Below are 17296 nucleotides of genomic sequence, written 5' to 3'. Positions count from 1 at the left end.
CTGATGATTCAAACTTAAGGGGTGTGAGGAAAAAATAAGCTAAAATGTTGGAAACCACTCTTTTTACGCACTGTATTATCTTCATCGGTTTATGTTTCATCTCCCTGGTTTTCTTTCCACTTTTTCTCCTTTACCTGTGTAAAGCTAAGGCTCTGGACGTCAGCTCCGTTGATTTTGACAACAGCGTCCCCTGGCTGCAGGGAGTTGCACTGCTTCCTGTCCCAAACTCGATTTACTAAAGCAATAGTGCCTCCTGGACCGCCAGCCGTCATGCTGAAGCCCAGGCCTCTGTCTCCTTCAGTCTGGCCCAAGGCCACTGGCACCAGCTCCCCTCCACTGAAAGCTCCAAGTCCACTGCCTACACTCATTGCCCCAGGTGAGGACATGCTGCTGGGACTTGCAGTGGGGCTGGTGTTGCCCTGGAAACCATTAAAGCCACGGTGTTGCGGGCTGTCTGGGGTTGGAGGTCTGAGATGGGAGGTCTGTGGTCTGAATAGGTGGGGATGAGTGCTGCGGGGACCACCGGGGGAAGAGGAGGGCCTTCCTGGGGACTGAGGCAGGGGTAGCCGGGACCCCGACAGGGTGGACAGGTCACTCTCAGACGACTTGGATGTTCCATAAAGTAAAGGATGACGAGGTGTCGCGAGTGAGTTATTGTTGTGATTACGGATCATTGATGCCCTGATGAAGAAGAGAAAGGAGAGTTAAAATCAATACTAAATGCCTCTGTGTTCAGAGACAGTATCATACTAAAACATGTAGGGATGCAGTATCTGCCATTTAGTTTTTAGAAATAATGTCCATCTCTGAAATCCAATTTTCGCTCATCACAACATGGCAGATAGATTAACAACTCCGCAAACCGCAGTGAAGCTTGATCTAAAATGCTTCCTTTTTTCGACTGGCAAGATGATTACCTGACTGATCACTGAAAATTTTGTTGCACTGAGGCTAATTATAGCCTCAGTATCCTGTTTTTAGCTGGTAGGAACCCCATGTGGTTGTCATCTATTTCAAGGTTTGACATACTGTGGGTTCAGAGATGCTCTTCTGCATACTTTGATTGTAATAATTGGTTATTTGAGTTACTGTTGCAGTGTGGCCATTCTCCTCTCAAGTCAACAAGGCATTTTCTCCCAGAGAACTACTGGGACAACGGATATTTTCCTTTCTTTTTTTTTCTCAGAGTATTCTCTGTAACCCCAACCGATGGTTGTGTGTAGATTAGCAGTTTCTGAAATACTCAGACAAGCCCGTCTGGCATAAATAGCCATGCCATGTTCAAAGTCACTTAAATCACCTTTCCATTCTGAATCACGGTGTCAGTTTAAACAGGTATTCTTGGCCATGTCTATATGCCTAAATGCGCTTATTTGCTGATCAGATAATGGCCAGTTGAACATGTGTATCTAATAAAGTGGCCTGTAGGCGTATATGTCAAGATAACCCATAAAACTGTACTCCATGAATCATAAAGGGGAAAATTTGATTTATGGTTGGCACCTTGACTCCAGACTGATGGTGAACTTGCTGAGCTAGCTACGCCCACACAGCGGTGGACAGTTAAATTTCCCAAGGGGCTACAAGAAAAACTGGAAGGACTTCCCCAATGAGCTCATAGATAGATCAAATTATACTCAAATTACACAAATTAAAAGAGAATTAATCATTTAATATCTCTAGGTATGCATTTATTTTTGCATTTAAGTTATTACCTGTGTGAACCAATCGCAGAAACAACTTCACTGTCACTTTGGCTTGCCATTGTTGGGTCGAGTAACTGCAGCCTGGCTAAACTTCTGTGGGAGCGAGGTGGGCGAACAGGGGACGAAGAGACGGCATTGCTCACACTGGAGCGTCTGTAAGGGGGCAGGTGTCTGGAGGTGACAGACATGGCATTTCCATTTGTGTCCAGAGTCACGCCAGGCTCCATGTACCTCCCATCACCGTGAACCCCATTAAAGTGCTGCGTGTGGGGTGAGGGTGCTGGTAGGCGAGGTAGTTGGTGAAGAGATTGAGGTTGGGTGGTGGTGGGTGGTAGGATGGGGTCCACACTGTCCAGTAACCTCGAGTGCTTTGGATAACCATCCGGGTTGTAGAGCATTGGATACCCTCTTCTAACTTCTACATCCACGCTGTGGCCTACAGACACCACCTTGAGCATCTCTACAACCTCTTTGTGAGACATTCCCAACACACAGACGTCATTGATGTACACCAGGATGTCCGCTAATAAACCACAAACAAAAGGACAGGGATACAAAAATAATTATCACAAATTTCTTAACTTAACAACAGATTCTTTCTGTTAAACTGTTCTCACTTCTGTTATATTTTTTGAAAAATCCATCTACCAAACTACCATCCAAATGTTAATTCAATATTAATTAGAAAATTGCTTATTATCAACTAGTCTGTGCATTCAAAGCACTCTTTTGATCTGTTTTAATCTCAAATAATTCAAAACTAACAGATTATAATTTGTTGATTGTTGCATTGTTTTCTGAAATTGTGTGTGTTTGTGCTTGCAGATGCAAAGCACAAACACACATAGCTAATGTACTCATATTTATTTGGCACTTTTCTAGTTTTACTGACTCCTCAAAGCCCTTTGAACTACAAGTCACACAATAACTGTTTTCTATGCACTTCAATCACCAGTTAACTCAAAATGTGTGGAGAAAACCCACTGCAAGTACTCTGGAGTGAATTAAACATGCAAACTCTGCACAGAATTAAACCATGAACCATCTTGATGTGAGGCAACAGTGCGGCTCATCCCACTACAACCACACTGTTTCACATCCCGTGTCTGTGTCAAGGCACCATCTCTCAAGGCACCTTCTGACCTCTGTATGACCTCTGTTCCTTATGCGGACCATATATGATCATATCTACACTGTTTTACTATTACGCTCTTTTGAGATTCTCCCGTGACCCTGCAAGGACCAGCGGTTTTGTGTCCCTGCGGGACGCTGGGTGAATGCATGTGAACACAGGCAGTTCTCATGACAGTGTGCTGATGAACTCTGTCACCACTGTCCCGTGAAAAATACACGCAGACATGACATGTCTGTCACGATTCCCTCAAACCACCATTTTACTTGATTTGACCGACACTGCTGGACCTAAAAATCTTTAAATCTAAAAATCTTTATCAGTAGTTATGGGTTAAATGTGACACCAAACAACCGCAGTGTACAAAAATTTTTCATCACCCGTACAACAGTATAAAAATATTCATATTGCAGTCTAACTAAGCAAAATTTAGGTTATTTTTGCAGCTGAAAAATGTCAGAATGGGTCAAATTTGACCCGAGCAGTATGTAAGGGTTAACCCTTCTTACTAGTTTCATATGCTTAAGTGTGGAGCGTTTGTAAATGGAATACACACTGTGTATTTTGTATGTGTGTAGACTAATCCGACCACATAATCCTCCTAAACCAGCCTATTAACAGATATGAACTAGATCAGTCCCTGCAGAGACAGCCTGTGCCCCGGCTTTCTAGAGTGCAAATACCATGCCTAGTGCATTTGCATGAGTGTGTCTGCAACCAGCATGTGCAGTGGTGTTTATACATGACGGCCAGATTAGAGTGTGCTAGCCCTGAAGATTAAGAACTGATCACTCACTTTCTGTGGAATATTTTATAGTGAAACCCACAGAAATTCTGACAGAAAGAACAAAAATAAGAAAAAGACACTTACACACTACCAACTGCAAAACTGTAGCAGTCATGACCATGATACATATAATCTTTTACCTGTCTTAAGAGTGGAGGGTCCACTTTCTGTCACACTGTACACCTGCAGAAACTCTCTCGGCCTGCTTCCCCCCACAATATTGAAACCAAACCCTCTGGGGCCTTTGATCAAGTGTGTGTGCACAGGGAAACCCCTGAGGTCCCCAGGCTCGTCCGTGAACCCTGCGAGTTAGCGATAAAGGCGGAAAAGAGAGGATGGGTTAATAACGATGCTTACCTCCAAGAAAAAGTCATAATAGTCCTTAAGGAAAGAAATTAAAAAATATGCCAACAGGGTGGAATCATAGAAGAGACTGAACACCGTCCTGCATGTTTACATACAATTCAGTGCTTAGAACTGACAGGTCTTACGAATAAGGCAAAAGAGAGAGAGCTGTAACACTGCAAACCAATCAGCAGATGGGCTTTTAACAAAATGCTACACAAACCAAAGCATATGGTTGGACGATTGCATTAAAAGCAGAATCCATTACAGACGACCACCTTAAAATGGAAACATAATCCATTAGGTCGACCCAGCTCTCTACAGTAATCCAGGTCTTTATTTACTATTTACTGTTGCATCAAGAAATCTGTGCTATTACAGACTGCGCCTTTCCTTTCATGTTTGTTCTTAATTCAATCCTGCCCTAATTGTGGGGACAGAAGCAGCAATCATTTCCAGCTGTAAACATGTAAATGTTTGTACCAGATTGTGCAGAAATCCTATCAGGTACCTCTGATCATAATGAATATTATATCACCTTCTGCTGGTGAGAAAAGTGTACTGCACTTTGTCGAGTCACAGTGTGGCAACAGAGCGTTTCCAATCATGACAAACAGCCATCTGCAACTAGATTACGCCTCTAAACAACAAATGATGTGGCCAAATCATGAAATCAAGTTGCCAGTCACATGTCATACACGTGTCAACCCTGCCAGTCCCAGCAGCGAGTCTGGCTCTTCGCCAGCAGCTCTGAGCTTTAGGCCTTAATCACTTACACGTCTCAGTTCAGCTAAAAGCTCATTCCATCTCATTTGGCTCTAACAAGCTGGCTGTGTCTGTTTCTTCCCTTTTTGACAAATATATAGCTTCATTTAGACTGTTCAACAGTTAAATCGCTTGCCAGTGTTTTAATAATTACACGGAATTCGAGTGAAACGTAGAGTGAAACGTAGAGAGAAAGAGACGAATGCAAACGAAAGACGCTCACAGTCGTTTTTGTAGAGGTTTTCCCTGCTTGAGGCTCGATGACTCTGCCAGCTGGTCCTCTTTGGGTTGCGTCTTGGAGAGACAAAGTTGGAAAAGAAATGAAAGCCACCCTCTTTAGAAACATAACAGCATTGGATACAATATGACAGTGCTGGAATTTATTAGACTTTTGTTGAACAATAGAAACGCCTGCCTCTGCAAACAATGCAACTTTCTCTGCCATCTTTTTCCAGCGTGCTAAAAGGAGGCATTGAGCAAATTGAGAAAATCACATATTCACTTTTTAGAATGAAATGAAAATGATAGACAGACAGACTCAGGTTTCTGACTTTTTTAAATGCATATTTTTAATATGCATATATTAAAAATATGCATAATATATTTATTTTAAAAAACTTTAGTCTATTTATAAGAGTAGATATCTCTTCTATTGTTATCTCAGGTGCAGCATTTTTGCTGTGAATATGGAAGCCTTGACCTCCTATTGTTCAGATCTTTTTACGAGGGGCAGCCAATCAATAATCGAATAGAGAATGACTTGATTGATCTGAATTAGGAATTGTGCAAAAGCCACTGTAACAGAGTCCAAGAATCAAAAGAATTATCATAGAGAAGACCAGCAAGGAAATACAGCCAGACAGTAAATCTCATTAATAAAAATAACGTACATGTTGAATTAATTAAATATTTCTACGTCAGTGATTAGGTTCGGATTAGGAGTAGATGGGTGGGGTTCGGCCATGTTAAGCTGGTAAGTGCATGCAACCCAGCTATTGCTGGGGTTTAAAAAAAAGAAGCCAGCCTTGCTGTTGTTCTGTATTTCCTGGCTTTAGCTTCATAATAAGCTGGCAGATAGAATGGTGTTATTGATCTTCTTGTCTAAAGCCTTATTCACACAGGACTTATTATCTGAAGACCTCTAGTCATTTGTAATAATTGCTCAAGAAGTCTGAGATCAAAATCTCATACAAATCTACAGGATCCATAATTTGAAAAGTTAATATTTGTACCACAGATAACCTTTTTATGGTGAATCCCAGAGGTGCTGTGGTGTTATTTATATTTTATTTGTATGAAATTATCTTTAACTTCTGCCTATTTGGAAAGACTTTTCTGTTCTCCACACCTTGCTTGTGCATCTCTGCTGTCAGAGTTGTGACTGTTACAAATTAAGGAGGGTTAGTGTCACTATACAGCATAAAGACCGATAGAAATTTCATATCCTCTTGCAGAAGAACAAGGATGATGAGGAGATGGATAACCGCAATGACAGGAATCAGTAATGAACATTTTGCTGTCTTTCAACAGACTTGGCTGTTATTATGTGGCAGCCTATTATTATTAATCTTAGTCCTGTAGCTGCTGACCACAGATGTCAGTAAATTCAAGTAAAACACAGACTTCACTGATCCTGTGCGAACGTGCTGCACAAAATACAGACGTGGGGGGCGGGTAATTTCTAAATCACAAGATCCCCTTTGAATAATAATCCCATGTGAATAGAAGTTAAATCTCAGAACGTGAATAAGCCTGTTCCCTGAAATGTTGGACTATTCATTTAATAGATTTATGGCAACACTTACTCTATGTAAACTGACTCTCCTGGGTCACTGAAGGCCTGCTCCCAGTGATCGGGCATCACGCCTCTCACTCTGGCACCACTCCTGCTGCTGATGATGCCGTTTTCTATGACGTGACCATCGCCTCCGCTACTGGATGCTCGTGTGCGACCGGGAGACCGGTGACCAAGAGGGATGCTGCTGCTAACACCCGCAGAGCCTCCTGTAATTACAGTCAGAATCACTTTTATTGTCACGTGCACATGCAGGATTTTTTTTTTTATGACAGAGAAGAAATACTTAACACTGATATATTATTGAACGGATGTGGCAGGTAAAAAGTTTCTCCTGCAAGCTGTAATGACCTTATTCTGGCATTTCCACTGGGGGCTGTCAGGCAAAAAGACCTGAGGTCAGCATCTCAGCTGTCTTTGTCCTTTCTCTAAGGAGGAAGAATATGTGACTATGCATGCCACACTAGCAGTAGATGAAAAATAAGCATATTTTCTTTCCTAGCTGTCCTTGTAGCTGTCCTTCAGTTCTGAGCTCCAGCATGGATTTAAGAGACGTCAGCCCTAAAACACTGGGAGTCCTGCTGCACGCGACAAGTGATGCTGGACCCATCCACCCACGCATCGTCACTTCAAAAGATGACTCAGCAGAGGTCAGGGTGTTGGACGGCTCTCTCAAACTCCAACCTGCCTGCATCCTGCACCGGTCCGGACTGCCTGCTGCAATACCTGACTGCTTGGAGCACGTTTCTGGATAGCTGTCTGCCTGATTTTCTCACCTCCCACACTGCCTGCCTCTCTCTTATCTTCTGTCCCATTCTGGCTCCCTGCCTTCACCCTTCTTAACACTCAGCCACCCTACCTGCCACCTCCACCCCCTACGCTGCTGCCGTGCTCCCTTTCTCTAATATTTAATCTTACACTCACCTTCTGTTCAGCTCCTGTGTACTAGTTTCATGTTGCCTTCACTTCTTTGTGCCTGCAGTCTATTCAAGTATATAATTTTGCAGTATTTGTATTTCACTCACGCTTATTCACCACAATTCAAAGGGTAATATTGTTTATAATTTATATTTTTTACTCTTTGTAGCTTGTTATCATTTGAAGGTGTATGGCTGGAGGCCCTTGTCATTTCCTTTTAATCATGAAAGCACAAAAATATCTGTATATGTGATCATTTCCTGTCTTGATCGCTGTATCTTGCAAAGCTTTTGCACATTTTTGCTTCAACTTGTGGTTATTTTGCATCTCTTATGGTCACTGTGTGTCTTTATGGTCATTTACATTTATTTCTCATTATTCCTAGACTTTTTTGGAAGCTATTCTAGTCTCTCTGGAATATATAATAGAGCACAGAAACCTCTGAGTGTTCGGGCTCTTCGTGCCTCCCAGGTTGGCTCAGTAAATGTAGGTCCATATGAAAAATCACCCATGGTCTGAATGAGAACTACTTCCAAATGTTCTCTCGCCACAAGGGGTCGCCACAGCAGGTAGCTCCAGATGTTTTTGATTTGGCAGAAAACCAAAGAGAATTTGCGTCCCCATCTGGAATCGAACCAGTGCCCTTTTATTTTCCAAGCGAATGTGTTAACCACTACAAATTTGGAGGCATCTTCATAACAACTGAATAAATATTCTTGTATTTTTATGATCTAATACCCACACTGAGTCCCAGGTAAAGGATATCTGCACTAGGACTCAAAAAAAAAAGGAGTACCTCACAAGTCGAAGCATTATTAGTAACAAGCTGCTTCTACTTTAAGTGCATTTCGCTGATGATGCTTTTATTTAAATATGTTTTTGAAAGTAAGCTCTTTGCATTAGTCTTTTCTCTCACTGGTGATTAATGAGCCTTTTAAGCCTTCTCTTTAAACGAGATAGTATTTTGGTCACAACTGCCACAAAAACCTACAATGACCGTATGTTTGGGGAGCCCAATGACTCGAGTCGAACAATGCTGCTTTCTTGTCGCATGATTTGCTAGTTTTCGTCCCTCACCTCTGTGTGTGCACACTTGTCTGCTTCCCTCTTTGCCTGCTTGACCCAAGGCAGCTTGACCTTCCCTTGGAGGTGATCCAGCAATCGATGAGGCCACAGCCCAACTGAGATTTTAGAGCATACTAATCATGCTAATGATTGATTAATTTGGGCATTGGAGACTGGAGCTATTGATAGAGAGACGACGCAGTATTAAGCTGCTCAATACTTTGCAGTTCTGAGAAGATACATTTTCCCACTGCTGATATGCTATATAAATAACTCAATATAACTGATAACTTCAATGCTTCATTTATGATTACTTAGATGCAGACGAACATTTATTGCTCTGCCAGCACCGGCCATAGTTTAGCTCAGCGACACTTGCCCGAGTCTCCCTCGTTGTGTATGCCTTCTGGTGCAGCCTTTTCCAAGTTGCTGAGCGATTTGCTGCGTGTGCGGAAGTTTCTGAGCAGGTTGCGGTGTTCCTGGTAGGTGATGGGGGGGCTCTCTGCACTAACGTGAACGGGCCGAGGTGTGCCGTAGTAATTCCCTGCGACGGAGAAAAGCAGAAGAGAGACACCCTTTCTTAATCAATTGAGATGCAATGAAAAAGTTAAATGTTATAATGAAATAAACTGAGATATTGGGATTAATGTACATTATGGGCCCATTCAAATCCACTGGCATTAATTTGAAGATCATTAATTTCACAAAGCCTATATGAACAGTTCAAACATGATATGAATTCATGAGATAAATAAATTGCACGATTATGCACATATATACCTCATACGACATATGCATGTACACACCTTTGTTATGTATCCCCTGAGATCATAAACTACATTCTTAGAATGAGCCATCTGCTCCAGCTCCTAAAGCAGAAATGAAATTACCTCCACCCCTCCATTTGGCTCGTGGAGATCCAAATGGGCTGAGGGAAACATTAGATTAGTGAACTCAGCAGCAAGGTCACCAGCCGTCACCGTTTACTGCGCTTTCTGCAGGCGATTGGACGAACAACGCTGCCGACACTCCAGACTGCTTTGCTGTAGCAATATGTCCGTCAATGTCACATGCAAGGCAGGTGAGGATGGCATTTATTGCTCCCATTAAACTCTTATAAATTATGGTTGTTAATGTATGGAGGCTTTTTAATCAGAGGCAGCACTCTGACCCTTACAAAAGGAGGAGTCTGTGGGGAAGATACAAGCTGAGTATCACCAGCTTTCATGAATAAGCACCAAGAATTAGCCTTTGAAGCCTCCTTGTATTTACCTTACACATCGCCACTGTTAGAGGCACAATAAGGGAAGAGGGTGACAAAAGTCTTCCAGTGTTTTCTTGCTGAGAAGTAAATGTGAAGACCGATATGACATGGGTTTGATAAATGCACACTTAATGTGAGCCAGGAGACATTTAGCTGAGCTAAGCATAAAGAATGGAAATAGGCTCATGTCAAAAAAACAGAACTTAAGCAACAAATCAGAGCACCTATAAATTTACAAGAAAAATCTCAGTTGTGCAACATGGACAGAAGGTAAAATGTAAAGATGACAAGTTGTCTCATGGTGTTTTTTTCTGTTAACTGTTTAACTTTTGGCTCTTTTACTTGATCTCTGGTCACGTTGTTTCCTTTTTTGGATTCATGCAGCTTTCACTTGTGCGGCACCTTTTGATGCTTCTTCTTTTAGTCTGATTAAAGTTACCTTTGTTTCACTACCTGCCTGTCTGCCTTCTTTGACTCCTGCACTGGTACAAAATTGTGGTTTTAGACATAGACATAGACTTGATTAACCCCACACTGGGGAAATTCACATGTTACATGAAAATGTGAATTAGAGATATTTTAGAAAAATAAATAATAAATAAATAAGAAAAAATATTGTACAAAATAAAAAAGTAAAAAATATATACAAGAGTAATTTGTACTATTTATAAGTGGTTGGTAAATACAGTAAAATACACTTTGAGATTTTTTCATTTGCACACAAAGAGCAGTGGGAGTGATTATACCTACACATATATTTTAGCAGGTATCTATTGTATGTGTGTTTTGCCCAGCCTGACTACTGTCGGGATGAGTGCTCCGTCCTACAACATGGCTGGAACAGCTAAACAAGCTGCTCAGGGGATATGAGGTATTGTCCATAATGGACGTTAGCTTGGATAGCATCCTCCACTCACCCACCTCCTCTATAAAGTCGAGTGGACTGGCCAGGACAGAGCTGGCCCTCTTCACCTGTCTATTTAGTTGGCTCCAGCCCCTTTCCATGCTGCCATCTCCCCGGCAGACTACTGCATAAAAGATTGCAGAGACCATCACTGTGTCATAAAAGGTCCTCAGTAAAGACCTGCACACCCCAAAGTACTCAGCCTGCCGGGCAGATGGAGCCGACTTTGGTCCTTCTTGTGTAGAGCATGAGTGTTTTCTGACCAGTCCAGTTTACTGTTAAGGTGAACACCCAGGAGTTGGTTTTCTCTGGAACACAACTACCATCTCCTCCATCTTACTGGTGTTGATATGCAGGTGGTTGAATTCACACCAGATGACAAAGTCAGTGATGACCTTCACCACCCAGGACAGTAGGCAAACTGTAGAGGGTCAAGTATTGTGCTCACCAGGTGGGTGAGGAAGATCTTTTCCAGGGTCTACATCAGGCAGGAAGTTAACAACACAGGTCTGAAAATGATTAGGCTTCCTGGGGTGCACGGTTTTTGGCACTGGACCCACACCAGAAAGTCTTCCAAAGGAGAGGGACCTTTTCCAGACGAAGGCTCAGATGAAACATGCGTGAATCTGTACATGTATTCGTCATTCACCGTTACAAAAAGACTGAGCAAAGACCCCTGTACAGGAATCACTTTAATTCTTCATATCATAGATTCAAGGAGCAATTTAGGTCCATATTGGCATTATAGTATCCCACAGTTCCTGCAGATTTACTGGCTGCACATCCACGATATCCCACTCCACCACATCCCACAGTTGCTCTACTGGACTGAGATCTGGTGACTGTTGAGGCCAAAAACCAGTTTGAGATGATGGGAGCTTTGTAACATGGTGTTATCAAGCTGGAAGTAGCCATCAGAAGATGAGTACACTGTAGTTGTAAAGGGATGGAAATAGTCAGCAGTCAGCTGAAACTGTTTCTCCTCATCGAGGCATTTTGCCCCAGAGAACTGCCATTCACTGGATATTTTCTGTTTTTCAGACCACTCTCTGTAAACCCTAGAGAAGGACATATGGGAAAATCCCAGCTGATCAGCAGCTTTTGAGCAGACTGGTGTGTCTGCCATCAACAACCATGCCACGTTCAAAGTCACAAAAATCCCCTTTCTCCCCCATTCTGATGCTCAGTTTGAAATTCAGCAGGTCATCTTGATTATGTCTACATGACTAAATGCACTGGAAGTGTTGCTGCAGTCTAATTGGCTGATTAGACATTTGCATCAATGAGCAGTTGAACAGGTGTATACAAGAAAGCAGCCAGTGAATGTATACCATGTCCCAAAAAGTTGATTCTGTTAATCTGGACGTAAAGTTTTCAGTGGGTGAAACATTTCGTCATTCATCCAGTTGACTTCTTCAGTCTTAGCAACCTTACCTTATAAACAGTACATTTGCACAATGACTAAAACTAGCATCACTGGCAAACAATGGGCTGTGAGGTCAGTTTCTGGATCATTTATATGGAGATTGTCATGACCATTGACCAATGATCAGAAGATAGGTAATAATAATAATAATAACAGATTGCATTTATATAGCGCTTTTCGAGACCCTCAAAGCGCTTTACAATTCCACTATTCATTCACTCTCACATTCACACACTGGTGGAGGCGAGCTACAGTTGTAGCCACAGCTGCCCTGGGGCAGACTGACAGAAGCAAGGCTGCCATATTGCGCCATCGGCCCCTCTGGCCAACACCAGTAGGCGGTAGATGAAATATCTTGCCCAAGGACACAACGACCGAGACTGTCCGAGCCGGGGCTCGAACCGGCAACCTTCCGATTGCAAGACGAACTGCCAACTCTTGAGCCATGATCGCCCTCAGTGTACCTACAGGTCAGGCTAGGTAGCAAGGGGGAAAAAACCATCGAAATGTGTAACACAAAAGGATAATACAGAAAAACTCCTCTGCACAGAAGCACATAAATGTCCACAGCACAATATTATGAAGCACGTGACAAGCAACTGGGGTGGGTAGGGGGTGAGGAGTAATCCCAAGCAAACACAGCAGCCATCCTGCCCTGCAGCTATTTTTCCAGCGCTGGGCCCAGACCCGCCGTGTTCTCCAGGAGGGAACAAGCATACACTATATTACTCTCTTTGTGCTGGGGGACCGGGCTCTTGGAGTGGACCAATTTTTGGCCCAGTGTTTTTTGGGGTCTGAAAGCCACAGAGATGCAGTGTTTAGAGAGCATGTCCCGATGCTCCTGACACATAAAGCATCACTAAGGGTTTTCGCTTAGGCAGCAGTTGATCTTCTCTCTTAGATCACCTGGGGCTTTGACAAAAGTCCACCTGGGATAACCACACTTACAAGAGGGCCTTCTTGATATGATGTTCTTCTGCTTCTCTGGCCATTTTTTCTGTGGGGATGGTGTTCGCTGTGTGTTGAAGTGTCCTAATCACACCTAGTTTTTGCTCCAGTGGATAATGACGGTCAAACGTTAAATACTGATCCATGTGCGTTGGTTTACTGTACACATCAACTTTTAAATGTCCCCCATTGCTGATAGAAATCTCAGTCTAAGAAGGCTAACCTTAAAAGGCTAAAAAAAGGACAAAACCTCTAGGGTAACAATAACAACACACCGCTGCTTTCTGAGCTGAATCTGGTTGGACTTTGCTTTAAATTTTTAAGTTCATTCAAAAGTGAAAAGTAGAAATTTTATCTTTTCAGGAATAATAATCTAACCAGCAATCCTCTGACATATAAACACCAATTTATGCTATTTATATATGTATATCGATATCTATATGTAAATTGTGTTCATCAAGGGGTTATTTCTCATTGTCTGATGTATGTTGGGTTGTCCGATCAGAATCCAGAGATGCTGTAAAGAAAGCTTTTCATCTCTCACTTTTTAACCAGAATGTAATGTACCCTGCATAATGAAACACCATCTTGCAGTCTGTGAATGCACAGGCAGTTAGCTGAAGTGTTTACCTTTGAACTTTCCACTCTCGAGCAGCGCTCCTGATTCGTCCAAAGAGAAAAACTCCTCAATAGAGACAAAGTTGTAGTCTACCCCTGAGATTTCCCCCTCTCTGGGCTGTCTGGTTGTACCTAGGAGAGAAGAAAAAACCCAAATTATTATGTCATACATCAGCATCACAGGGCTCAATACACCATCAGTTCTGACATGGATGATGTATCAGTTAATCAAGACCCTTTCCTCTCATCAGGGGTCATCAATCTGAGTTCAGTGTTGAAAAAAAGTTGCAAATCAGCAGGTTATAAATAGCTTAGGATTACATAAGTACATAAGTTTGACAAAATAGATGAAATATGAAACAACCCTATCGCTCTATACAAGATTAATTTTACTGGTTAATTCAGAGCAGTGTCAAAAATTGTCTAAAAAGTAGAAATGGAGAGAAACTACAACATGCATTGATAATTACAACCAGACGGACGTTTGCTGATTGCAAATCAATGCAAATTTGCACTGATGCAGCTCTGCAGCAAAATGTAACACCGCTTCTAATTCACCACTAAGTTTCGTGAAATTTGGCAGGGTGGATTTCTCTTGTTAGGAAACAAACACACAAACAACTCTAAGCCCCAACCTGTACGCTGGCTCTCTCCTTGGCAGAGAAATAACCAAGTCGGCTATTCTTTTGTTTTGTTTTTTTCTTTAATAAAAGGATTTCCATGTTGTTGTAAAAGCAGCCCAAGGTGAAGCCTCCACAAACCAAAATTTACCCTTCGGCATGAAAAGCACAATGATGACAAAAGGCATTTACCAAGGCCTCTTTATTATAAACAGATCAATAAGAACCGAATTAAACATTAATGAGGCACTGAGAAAGTCTTAAAGCCGCTCTATCACCATTGTGAAGATGGAGCACTCAGATGATCAATGGTCTGTCATCATAATTGATTCACATTGACCTTGGCCTGGAAGAGAACGGTGAGTCCAAGCCATGGCAGTAAAAGCATCCTGTGTCGTTGTGGGATCACTCAGGTAACGCTCTGTGCGTGCTGTATTTTAACCCCAATGCCAAATCTCCAACCAATTAAACACAAGTACAGACATGTGGTGTGAAAAATATCACACCACACACCACAAAATTATCTTTCGCAAATCCAGTGGTGTAATTTTAATTTGCAAATTGAACACTGTGGCACCCATACTGACCTTGAAACAATTAATTCATTTCCCAAGACAAAAAAGAAAAAAGAAAAACCCAAACAAAAAAATCCCCCAAAGCCAAACTAAGGACAAATCTCTGTCCTTCTCCTAGAGGACCATATATGATGTCTGTGGATCCAGCAGGAGGGAGTCATACCCAGCTACCCCATAAAACCCATGATTAATGCACTGCTGTCCTGGGAGCAGCTCTCGCAGCCACAATGACACATACAGGACTTTATGCACACAAGTGCACACAAAGCCCCACAATGAGCCCTCACACACTCTGCAGCCAATTCACCCATGTAGTCACAGAGGCACCACACATTAGAGAGCATGAGGAATCTCCATCAGCCTGACCTGCTCTTTCTGAAGCATAAAATGTATCTAAAAGTAACCTATGATGCTCCTCATCATTTACTGTCACATAACTACTGTTACACTGGCAGGCTCTCATACCAAACATGGAAAATGTTAAAAAATTATGAGTTCCAAGTATGTATAAGAAATCCTGGGTTTCAGACCGCTCTAAGCACTTGGCTTTAGACATATTCAAGGTTAATAATTTTAATTTGATCATCAGACATTAAAACATCAGCCCCACCCATCCATCTTCTGTTTCCAGGGGCAACCAATCAGAAGAAAGCCTGCCTTAAAGGGAGGGGGGCTTAAAGGCAGGGGAGCTAATCAAGACAAGGGATGAAATGAGAGGCTGAACCAAAGCACAGTATCACATGAAAACTGATTTTTTTTTTAACTGTGCATGCAAAGCTGCTGTAATATAGTACAAAAACAATAATATGCAGAACAGGTCAACTGTAGCATAAAGGCTACTGGCAAACAGTCAACAGTCAGACAGTCATTGTAGCTCGTACTGAAAACATCACCTACCTCACTGCTATAGTTATTATTAAACTCAGCATAAGTCATAAGTCAACTTAAGAGTTAGCTTGGTAGGATGTGAGCTCAGGTTAAGCCGGAGAGAGACAAAAACAAATCAGGAGGTTTGCCCACAAAAAAAAAAACAAAAAAACCTTTTAAACAGGATTTATTTTTAAACTGCCCCACAGACGTGATAAATCTGTGTTACTGATCTTCTCTTCTGAAGCCACAATCACAAAGGACCAGAATTACCCAGAGTCAAAAGTCAAATTTCAGCCACAAATTACCTACTATACTTTGTCAGCCACTGAGGTTCCAAGATAATATTAGTCCAGTGTGAATCAGCATCACTGTGATTTGGATTTTTTTTTTTTTTTTACATTCCCTACATCTTTTCTTTTTCCATCTTTCCTAGAAGCTGGTTTACAAGCAGACTAGCTAGAACAGCTTTTTTCTAACTGAGGATGAGCAAAGGCAAGTATAAGATAAATATAAGGATTATTTCTAACTGTGAGCCATGCAAAGCTACTGTCATGTAGTGCAAAAATTACAAGATGGAGTTGGAAATTGGCACAATAGGTCCCCTTTAATGAACAGTATATGCTCAAATCACTTATGCATTTCTATATCGGTTTGGTTTCATGCCTGTTGGGCTAACCTCTTTTTTTGTGTTATACTTCCACATGTTGAGTTTTCCAGTATGTGGCTTACTGTCTAGGATGGCTTGAGATGGACATTTTCTCCAGTGATGTCTGACGCTCCAGTCCCAGCTTATTAGGAAACTGTTGACCACGTTTAAAGTAGATGAGAAGGGCTGATGTGATGCATTATCTGTATCAGATCAGGGTGGGTCTTGCACCTCCGGTTTCCAAAAATGGCAACAGAAAAAAAAAACAAAAACCCTATTCTTAGATGCTTTTCTTTAAAAAAAAAAAAAAAAAAAATAGCAGTTTCTTTTACTAATTAAAGATTTGATTGCAAATCTCATGATGGCATCTGACATGTCTATGATTCTTCTCCTCCCCTCAGGACACACAGCATCACTCCAGCTGATATGGTGAGAGTCACAGATTCATTATCTATGCACCCTCCTCGGAGACATATATGACATGTCAGCGGGGAGACAGGATGGATTATTGACATCTTCTTTCCCGCCTGTCCCCGTATAAGCGGTGCTCTGATCCTCGGGGGACGGGGCGAGGGAGGGATTGAAGAGGTAATTACACAGAACTCTGTATCAACACCCAGAGAGAGCTGTCTGTCAAGATCACTGCACACAAATAGCCAACAATAAATCCTGCAGTTGAAAAGGGCACAGAGAGTCTGGGTGACATGCTGGAGCAAGCATATTAGAATAACTAAATGATGATGTTTCTTATCTCCGACTCACTCAGAAGACAATTATAAAAGTCTTTTATGGAGGAGAAAGAGAAACAGCCAGCCTTGATACCGTGACATTGGTTCTGAATCATCCAAGGGCACATGTGCAAATGCGATTATAGAACTATGGATGGGAAAGTTGAAGAGGGTCATGTAAATT

The 17296-nt window shown here is 42.0% G+C and overlaps 1 protein-coding gene across 3 annotated transcripts in view; it reads right to left on the bottom strand.

Moving 5' to 3' along the window:
- magixb (MAGI family member, X-linked b) overlaps positions 1–17296 on the bottom strand; it is a 50019-nt gene that overhangs the window by 14927 nt on the left and 17796 nt on the right. For all 3 annotated transcript variants that reach the window (XM_085258832.1, XM_085258831.1, XM_085258833.1), the window contains exons 4-10: positions 13686–13805; positions 8893–9057; positions 6541–6739; positions 4959–5029; positions 3766–3927; positions 1716–2229; positions 135–681 (exon numbers count right to left, since the gene is read on the bottom strand). In XM_085258832.1, the coding sequence (XP_085114958.1) occupies positions 135–681; positions 1716–2229; positions 3766–3927; positions 4959–5029; positions 6541–6739; positions 8893–9057; positions 13686–13805 (1778 nt within the window). The remainder of the gene's footprint in view (positions 1–134; positions 682–1715; positions 2230–3765; positions 3928–4958; positions 5030–6540; positions 6740–8892; positions 9058–13685; positions 13806–17296) is intronic.

Source organism: Mchenga conophoros, linkage group LG20 (assembly GCF_057382185.1).
Source record: "Mchenga conophoros isolate Kocher_MC1m ecotype Shallow Benthic linkage group LG20, M_conophoros_male_GT1.1, whole genome shotgun sequence".
NCBI lineage: Eukaryota > Metazoa > Chordata > Actinopteri > Cichliformes > Cichlidae > Mchenga > Mchenga conophoros.
Note: the sequence above shows the minus strand (reverse complement) of the source record. Positions and strands in the feature narration are given on the sequence as shown.